The sequence below is a fragment of the Prunus persica genome, chromosome G3 (genome assembly GCF_000346465.2).
Source record: "Prunus persica cultivar Lovell chromosome G3, Prunus_persica_NCBIv2, whole genome shotgun sequence".
Taxonomy (NCBI): domain Eukaryota; kingdom Viridiplantae; phylum Streptophyta; class Magnoliopsida; order Rosales; family Rosaceae; genus Prunus; species Prunus persica.
The window spans coordinates 6,477,994-6,488,087 of NC_034011.1; the positions used below are offsets into that span (position 1 = coordinate 6,477,994).

Here is a 10,094-nt window from a genome sequence, read left to right on the forward strand (position 1 = left end):
TTGCAGGACTTGATCCACCATTTAATGGTGTCCGTAGCCGTATCCTTGCTCTTAGTCCTGTCCCACCCCCTCTCGAAGCCTATGCCATGGTCATGGAGGAAGACATGCGTAAGTCCGCTATGCTTGGAGGAGGTTCCATGGCCCTCAAAGTCGACCCAGCACGTCAAAGACCCATCGCCTAGTACGACGCAAACGGTCGCCCTTCATCCAGAAAATTTTCTCCTTCTGTTGGGTCGTGTCCTGCTGGCTCTACCCCTAGCTTTCTTGACGGTTCTCCTAAATGCCGTCATTATAATGGGAATCACTATTCTGAGAAGTGCTTTAAGAAACATGGTTACCTCGATTGGCTTGCTGACTACAAAGCTCGTATGTACGATCCCAAGGCTGCCTGCACTATGACTCAAGATGAAACCCGTCCTCCGGCCCCATCTGCAAATCTGTGCGCTTCCGATACCATGCCAGGTATGAGCTCTAATACTTGGATAATTGACACTGGTGCTTCTGATCATATGACCTATGATGATAATATGTTTGATGAGTTGTCTCGTAACCCACGTGACCCCTATATTACTAGTGCTAATGGTTTACCTTCCCTAGTTACTGGTGAAGGTACCATCCACCTCACTCATTCTTTACCTCTGTCCCATGCCCTTTTGGTTCCAAATATTCGTTGTAATTTTTTGTCTGTTGGGCGTTTACTTGATACACTTAACGTTTCTACTACTTTATATTCTACCTATTGTTTTTTCTAGGATCTCAAGACTCACGAGAAGATTGGGCATGGTAAACGGATAGGGAGTTATATTACTTACAGTTACCGGTTGCAGCAGTTCGTAAGTGTGTCGCTAATAAAGTCCAGGGTGGCAGTGTCAAAGACAAGCAACAACTTTGGCTGTGGCATCGTCGCTTAGGACATCCGTCATTTGGTTATCTTAAGCATTTGTTTCCTTCATTATTTAGTTCGTGTGATGAGTCTAGTTTCAAATGTGAGACTTGTGTAATAGCCAAGAGCCACCGTACTGTTTTTTCCTTGAGTAATAATAAAGCTGCATTGCCTTTTGGGTTAGTACATTCTGATGTGTGGGGCCCTACCCGTGTGACTTCTCATGGTTTCTGTTGGTTTGTCTTTTTCATTGATGAATGCATTCGCTTAACATGGGTATATTTGATGAAGCATAAATATGATGTTGCCTCTATTCTTCCTGTTTTCTGTGCTATGGTGTCTACACAGTTTCATGTCAGTGTTAAAGTCTTTCGAACTGATAACAGAGGTGAATATGTGAATCATACCTTGACCCAGTTCTTCCGTGATCAAGATATCATTCATCAAACTACCACTCCATTCACTCCTCAATAGAATAGTGTGTCTGAACGTAAGAATCGTTAGTTACTTGAAGTTGCTCGCTCTCTTATGTTGGATATGTCTGTTTCCCACCATCTTTAGGGACATGGTGCTTTGGCCGCTGCCTATTTGATTAATTATACTCCTAGTCGGGTTCTGGATTTCAAGACTCCGCTTGATGTATTATGTGCCCATACTCCTCTGGTTTCAGTCTCTAAGCTACCTCCGAAGGTGTTTGGGTGTGTTGCTTATGTTCATGTCTACTCCCATCAACGGAGTAAACTTGACCCATATGCTCTCCGCTACGTCTTCATTGGCTATTCTACCACTTAAAAGGGTTACAAATGCTACCACCCTCTTTCACAAAAGGTACATGTTACTTTGGATGTCACCTTTCATGAAGAAGTACTGTATAATGTCTCTTCCTCCTCTCCAATTCAGGGGGAGAGGAGGAATGAATTGAAGAATTTCGGAATGCAAAATCTTGAATGTACAGAGGCATCTAAACGAATCCCTGACGGAGTGCCAACGACCGGTCGGTTAGAGGACACGACAAGTTGACAAGCAATCTGTGTAAAACCGATTAGTCTCCTAGAAGGTGATGATCGGTCGCCCAGTACGATGCCTGATGACTACGTGGAAACAACAATCTGTGCAAAACCGACTGGTCGCCCAGAAGATGACAACCGATCGCCAGTTGAATTCCTTGATGAGATTTGCCCTTTGCCAGTAGAATGTAACAGTGATATTGGTGACTCATGTGAAGATGAGATCAATATAAGACCCCTCCTCTGCCCTGCCACTATCCCAATCAACTCGTGATGATGATGAGGTACTTTTTAATGATGTATCTACTTATCCATTACCTCCATGCAGTACTCATGGTAAACCTAAAGTGCAATATTCCCCTGATATACATGCCAAATCTAAATACCCCATTAACCATTATGTGTCAACTCATCGTTTATCTAAGTCATATGCATAATATTTGTATCAATTATCTAGTATATGTGTGCCAACTAAGTTGCAGGATGCTCTATCAAACCCTAAATGGGTATATGCAATGCATGTTGAGATGAAAACCTTAAACAAGAATGCCACTTGGGAGTTAGTCCCTTTATCAAAAGGAAAAAAGGCAGTTGGGTGCAGATGAGTGTTTACTTTGAAGCACAAGGCTGATGGTTCCATTAACCATTACAATGCAAGATTGGTAGTAAAATGTTATACTCAGACCTATGGAGTGGATTACACGGAGACCTTTGCTCCAGTAGCAAAGCTCAATACTGTACACGTACTCTTGTCCTTAGCTGCTAATCATGATTGGCCTATGTTACAATTTGATGTCAAAAATGCATTCTTCCATGGTGTCCTCAAGGAAGAAATATACATGGATCCTCCGTCTGGTATCCCTGTAGCCTCTAAGGAGGGTATGGTGTGCAAACTACGAAAATCCTTATATGGATTAAAGCAGTCTCCAAGAGCTTGGTTTGAGAGGTTTGCTGCATCTATGAGGAAGTCTGGGAATGTACAAAGTAATTTGGATTATACTTTGTTTCTGAAGCGTCGCAAAGGTAAATTGATAGCTTTAATAATTTATGTTGATGATATGGTTGTAACTGGAGATGATCAAGCAGAAATACAGAGTCTCCATAAATATCTGGCATCCGAATTTGAGATGAAATCATTAGGTGACTTGAAGTACTTTCTCGGGATTGAAATGGTCAGATCTAAGCATGGTATTTTCTTGTCTCAAAGGAAGTATGTTTTGGATTTTCTTGCAGAAATTGGAATGTTGGATTGTAAACCAATTGATACTCCTAGTGAACAGAATCACAAGTTAGGGTTATATCATGATCAAGCTCCTACTGATAAAGAGCGTTATCAACGACTTATGGGGAAACTAATTTATTTAGCTCATACACGTCCTGATATTGCGTATGCAGTAAGTGTAGTGAGTCAGTTTATGCACTCACCTAGTGAAGATCTTATGAGACCTGTGACGCGTATTTTGAGATATCTCAAAGTAACTCCTGGCAAGGGATTAATGTTTTTCAAGTATGGTCATACAGATGTGGAAGGATATACAGATGCTGATTGGGCATGTTCAGCTACTGATAGGCATTCTACGACTGGGTATTTTATATTTGTTGGTGGTAATCTTGTTACTTGGAGAAGCAAGAAACAAAAGGTGGTGTCTCGATCTAGTGCTGAGGCCGAGTATCATGGAATGGCCCATGGTGTATGTGAGTTACTGTGGTTGAGGAAATTATTGAGAGATCTTGGCTTTGGGCCTAAGAAGCCTATGGATTTATATTGCGATAATAAAGTTGCGATTGCAATTGCTCATAACCCTGTACAACATGATCGTACAAAGCATGTGGAGGTTGATCGAAATTTCATTAAAGAAAAGTTGGATGCGGAGATTGTTTCCTTCCTATTTATCAGTTCTGAGTATCAGTTAGCAGATATCCTTACAATGGCTGTTTCTACTAGTATCTTCCACAACTCGCTTGACAAGTTGGGCATGCGTGATGTCTTTGCTCCAATTTCAGGGGGAGTGTTGGTGAGATATCCTAGTCATATTAGGATATTTCTTTCTTATTCTATTAGGATTTTATTTATTTCCTTTTTGTATAGATATTATGTAATTAGGATTTTTCTTATTTCCTAGTATAACCCTACAAGGGTTTGTAACATTGTATTATAAATACCTCCTTTCGGAGAATGAAATATATCTGAAAATATTCTACCCATATTGTTTGACTCAATCAACTCAAGTTTTCTTCTCAGAAAAAGACTTCAAACTTGATCAATCCTTGATCACGTTGAACTCAACAAACCTTTCTTGCACCAGTTGACAACTCATGATAGTTATCTTTTTAGTGTATTGCTCTACCAACACTTGGTATTGATTCTGAGTTGCTAGGCTTTGTTTACTTTTAGCATTAGTATTTCAATTTATCAGATTTACTTACTCTCTTTCCGTTTAAAGTCTGTAACTGCAATGTACTGAATCGAGACATATTCAGTTCAGAGTTGTTCGCTGTCATTTTACTTTCATAATGAATTGAATAAAGAAATATTCAATTCCAAATCATGCCTTTCAATTGAATTTTAAGTTTAAAAGCACTCATTTAGCATTTTACACTTGTTTTCTTTTATATCGGACTAGAAAATGCCAGAAATTAGCTAAGGATTTTCCAGCCCGATCTGCCAATATCCAGTTCAATCATGGATTTTCCAACCCAATATAAGCATTTCTAGCTTGATCAAGGGCTAATCCAACCCAGGATATGAACAGTACCAACGCACATAAGTAGAATTTGAAAGTCCTTAGTTCATACAAAGCACAGAAAAGAACTAATTCGAACCATATCCCCATTCAGTGCACAATGACTTGATTAAAAGTCTAATTTAAATCACAAAGAATACATCATTAAGCAACTAATCTCTTTCTGTTGGGCTAATCCAAGTTTCAACAGTGGCACGCCTATTGCAAACTGGATCATTTCAGGGCCTATTACTTGGCCCTCAAGTAAACTCACGTGCTAACTTGATCCAACAAGAGGATAGGCTATAACATTATTCAGTGTGCCTGGTTCCGCATCTTTTTTCTCTGAGGTAAATACACCTATAATGGACAAAATGCAATCAGTTTACTGCGTCCTGAAGGTAACTGGATGATGAATTTATGACAAGGATTAACAAAAGAGTTGATTAAAGACGAAATATGTGAAAGAGCAATATTTCCTAATACTAACGTTGTCGCAACAAGATGCACTATGATTGGGAATTTGACAGTTGATGGAGTAATCAAATTGTTCATATTCACAACTTCATTGGTTTCTTTATCTCTGTAGTCTATGTGTTAAAGTTATTTTCTAAATTTTGTTTTGGCCATGGTTTGTAGTTGTCTACTTGCTGCTTCTCCAGTTGCAGGGATGGTCATGGCGGCTGCATTTTCTTGTTTTGTTTTAGTTGCTAGGGTTTAGTTTGATTTGGGCCTTTTGGATCTTTGCTATGTTGAGCTTTATTTGTAACCCTTTCTTGTAAATGAAAGTCCATTTTGACCAAAAGATAAGAGAAGCTATTTTCTAAAATTTAACTAGTGTCATGAAATTGCAGGGCGATCATTGCAACCTTAATCTCGTACCGGGATGCACAGATCCTAGTTCACCCTCTTATGACCCGCTTGCCAATGTAGATGATGGAACATGCCCAATTGAGCTAGATTCCGACTTTGATTAGTATTGTGCAACCCTTCTAGCTCGTAAATACGTCAGTGTGTGTATTATACATATATACGGTGTGAAAAAGGTCTCTGTCTTGAGGTATGGTGGAAACTATACTGAGATTTTGCATACAAGCCATAGGTGCAATGTCATCCATGCCATGCTATTCAAGTCAGCATTGTCTTGCTGCTGATTTCCTAAAGAAATGAAAATGTATACTAGTTGGATATATCAATTTTAGGCTCTTGCCCATCATTCAACCCCTTTAGTAAGGAAAAGAACAACACTTTGGTTTGACTTTAAACTAAAAAGAGGGGGCATGAAAATCACATGGAAAATGCTATGTTTAGAAGCAGGAGATATTATAAATAAAAAATCACATTTAAACATGTGAATTGAAATTTTGGTAGTCATGATAGATTCTTGAAGATGGAAGTTCTTTTCGTATTACCAAAATACATGAACTTTAATTACTTACGGCAAGGAATTGGGCATGTGAATGTTGTGATGCATGCCATCTCTTTTCTTTTTTGTTCCAAAATGTGAGTTGGGAAGCTAAAGTGCTATAAGCTTACAATTTTAAAAACCACCATTATAGGGGAAAAGACTCACCCACTATATAGCTGCCTATTGATTGGCCAAAAAATATAAAAATATGAAAGTTTTTCCACAACAGAGATTGGAAATGGGAAAGAGCCTAACCCCACTATCCCTTCTTAAATCTGTCACATTGTTACGCTCAAAACTCTCCTTTTCTTTCTAGTCTTACAAAGCTTTTTGACCAGTTGATCTCTTTAGCAATGTGATGTGTTTAAAATGCGAACGTAGTAGTGGTTTGGAACAAATGCTCTTTTGGAAAAGATCGGAAAAGGTCTTGGATTCGAGTTCTAATATATGTGTAATGTGTATGAATTTAGTATGTTATCACCCCTCTTAAAAGAAAAGGTCCTTAAAAAAAATTGCAAGCTTAGTCATTCGATTTCAAAAAGACAAAAAGGAAACAATATTTGGGAGTTATGTATAGCACTTTTGTTGGTAGCAATTTTATTAGAAACGCGAAAATATCATGAAAACCCCAAAACTTTTTGTATTAACTAGAAAGCGCTACGTATAGCACACTGAGAAACACACTTAACCAAAGCAATGAAAATACTTCTAAACCCTATAAAGCACTTTTGGGTACTTTCCTTCCTCTACGATAAACACTTCTAACACTGCCAAAGCTACTTCCAAACACACCCTGAAGAACTTGTGCAGAAGAGTAGATAGGAAATTTAAAAAATGAAGAATGGGATTTTTTAAAGAAGCAAAAAAGAAGCAAAATACATCAAAAGGGCCCCAGTACATTGAGCTCTCTCTGTCTCTATACAATCCAAAACATCTACTTTGTTTTCTTTTCTTAATTAGATTTACCTTTCGACGTTTCATAAATAAATATGCACCAAAAACATACCCATATTCCTACTCCAAACTACCTGCCAATATTCCATCTGTTCACAGAAAGAAAGCCTCTTTGGTACCAGTTTTTGTAGGTGCTTTTGATCTCTTGCTTTCTTCATACTTGCCTGCCAGAGAATCAAAGAGAAAACCAGCCCCAACCCCCACAGCCAAGTCTATTGTGTAGTGGCCCCTTGTCCCCAGCAACCTCAGTGCTTGTAGCACATTCAGTGCATCAAATGTCCATGCCATTTCCCACCTCTGCATTCTCCTCATGTCCAAAGATGCAATCACAGACCCTGCTACATGCCCTGAGAAGAAGAGAAAAAACGACACATTGCCAACCGGGAAGTCTGCGCCGGACCCCAAAAATCCCTGCCAAGTTGCCAATACAAAATTTGAAACACAATGCCCAAAATGTGAGATTGGTAAGTAGCAAATGTGGGATAAGTAGATGCATATTGATGGGGGTTTACCTGAGGCAATGGAAGTTGGGTAGAGTAGCCGAGAATGCCCCGGCAAGTGAACATGAAAAGAGCTGAGATTGTGGCTCTTGGGCGGCCCTCTACTAGCCATGTCCATACAATATACGTTGTCTGCATTCCCACAAACACCTAGAGCACAAGAGATTAATTAATCACAAAACAGGACAGCAAAATGTCATCAATTTTGCAATAATTGCATAGCAAATCCAATGTCTTTGAACCCAAAATTTAAAGAGAGCCCAAAATTGTAAAGAGAATCAAAGTCTTTGAAATCTACTTAACTCACAGTTTTCAAATGAAAATGCAGTCAAAATCAATCACAATGCCTTAAGAAAAAAAGAAAAAACATTAACAGAAATGTTCTTGTCAGACTCTGAATTTTGGACCTGGGTCATTGATGAAGTTGATTTTTGCTTGAATCTGTGGTCCAAAATTCAGTGTAGAAACAGAAGGCAAAATAGCATACCCCATACATAAATGTAAATCTGCAGCCATTGACCAGAGAACAAAGACAATAAAATGCAGCCTCTGTCAGAAATGTGATGGTTCTTTCTAAAATGACAAAAACCCAATTGCCCAAAAGTGCCAAAATAGTTAAATTCACAAATCACCACAAAACCTCTCCATACAACTCTAAACATAACAAGACAAAACAAACCCAGAACAAGAAAGGGGGAGAAAAAAAATACAAAAACAATGTCAATTGAAAGAATTGATATTAAAAATTATAATAATTTTTTCTTTAAAAGATAATTAGAATTAAATTAGTACCGTGTTAAGACCAGCGAGCAAGGTGTTAAGCTTGGGCTTGGAGGCCAAGAGGAGGTGGAGTGAGCGCGTGGTGATGAAGCCGACATCGAAGGGCGGAGACGACGAGGGCACCATTCGGAGCGTGTACTCGACGCCCATGAAGAAGAGGAGGCCCATTGCGAAGACGCAGGGTATCCAATGGTGCTTGGCCACAGGCAGGACGTCATGCAGCCTCCAGGTCATGAAGGAGGCCTTGCCGCCGTAGACACGGAGCTTCTTGGAGGAAAAAGAAGAAGAAGAAGACGACATGATCAGGTCCTGCACTTGGTGGACCTCCGAGTTGTGGTTTGTGTGAACGACGTGAAGGGGCTTGCCGTTTGAGGCCCTTTTGTGCCGAGGCTTGAGGGCTGAAACGGCGCCGTTCATTTTGGGGTGTAACTGGAGTAATGTGGGGATTGGATTCGAGATAGAAGCGCTGTTTTTGATGCAGCGAGATTGCGGGGGCGTGGATATGGTGATATTTATATAAATTAAGAATTTAGATTTAATTTAATTTCTTTTTATTTTTAATACGAGGTTGGAGAGCGGAGTTTCCAAAGAACAGGTGTTGGTTCAATAAAAAATAAAAAATAGAAGGTAGGTATCTATATAATTTAAATTAGATTAAAATAAAATAGCGTTTATATAAAAAAAAAATTGAAAACAATAAATAAATAACAGAAGAAGAAAAGTTGTCGGTTTGTTTTCTTTGGTGGTCGAAAAAAGTTATGGGTTGAAGGTTGCTGGAAGTCGAGAGTTGAGAGAGTGAGATCTGAGGGAGAGGAAAGGGTGTACTCTGTGTAGTTAGTAATTGGGTGTTACGTATAAATTCTTTCAATTCGAGGTTGTGCACTTGTTCTAGCGCTGATGGTGGTGAGAGTAGCCTTACTCTCCCTAAATTTGTCTTCGTTTAAAAAAATAAAGGTGTACTATGTGTTATGAAAAGGATATATGGTGCTCACGCGTTGTGATTTCTGACGTGTTTGTGGGTACTACTACCAGTCACTTCAGTTGGGTATGTGTATTAGTGGAAGTGGATGGCCAATCATTTTCTTTACTTAATGTTTCTTCATTGTTATGAGACTCCTTTCATATATCTATAAACAGTTATAAATCAATCATCCACACTATTTTTCTATGCTTTTTATCAGCTCTGAGACTCTTAAAATTATGATCAACAGAATGAAGTATTCGAAGAATTGAAGTGGAATGTGACTCTATCATATTGTTAAGATGACCATTGTTAGGTTTGTCCCAGTGTAGTTTTCTGGCTTTTTGGGCTTCGGCCTTCCTGGTAACCCCCAAAAAAGAAGAAGTAATTCTCACACTAACATTAGGGGTGGGCGGATTGGTTCGGTTTTACTCTCAAACCACAGCTAAATCAATAAGAAAATAACAGTTCGGTTGGTTCGAATTAGCCTAAAATCATAATGAAAATCAAACCAATCCAAACCACTTGTAAACGGTTGGTTCATATTGGTTCGGCTGGTTTGTGTCTAACACAAAACCATGCATTTTTCAACCTGCTCTTACATTATAATGCTAACATTTTGCCGTTATATCATTCCATTCCATCAAAGGTTAACACAACAACATTCCATTTAATCAAAGGCTGTCCAATTTCCAGCATGCATCTAAGTTCACAATTTCCATCAAAACAAACATTCTAAAGTTCATAAGAAATGAATACAAGATAATAAAACTAAGAAATGAAGGTTGCCCAAAATACAAGTTCATAATTTCCATTAAATCAAAAGTTGTCCAGTTTCTTGCATGCATATAAATTCACAATTTCCATCAAAACAAACA

At 38.8% G+C, this 10,094-nt stretch overlaps 1 protein-coding gene across 1 annotated transcript; it reads right to left on the reverse strand.

Moving 5' to 3' along the window:
• On the reverse strand, positions 6,637–9,071 carry LOC18783452 (phosphatidylcholine:diacylglycerol cholinephosphotransferase 1). Its single transcript, XM_007215705.2, has 3 exons — positions 8,268–9,071; positions 7,488–7,625; positions 6,637–7,386 (listed from the first exon to the last, which is right to left on the reverse strand). Exons 1-3 carry the CDS (start codon positions 8,670–8,672, stop codon positions 7,069–7,071), a joined length of 861 nt encoding a protein of 286 aa, XP_007215767.1. The 5' UTR covers positions 8,673–9,071; the 3' UTR covers positions 6,637–7,068.

Coding starts and splice junctions, on each gene's coding strand:
- LOC18783452 (XM_007215705.2), bottom strand. CDS start 8,672: ATGAACGGCGCCGTTTCAGCCCTCAAGCCTCGGCACAAAAGGGCCTCA. Junction 7,626..8,267: donor TGCTCGCTGGTCTTAACACG/GTACTAATTTAA, acceptor CTTGTGCTCTAG/GTGTTTGTGGGAATGCAGAC. Junction 7,387..7,487: donor CCCAACTTCCATTGCCTCAG/GTAAACCCCCAT, acceptor GCAACTTGGCAG/GGATTTTTGGGGTCCGGCGC.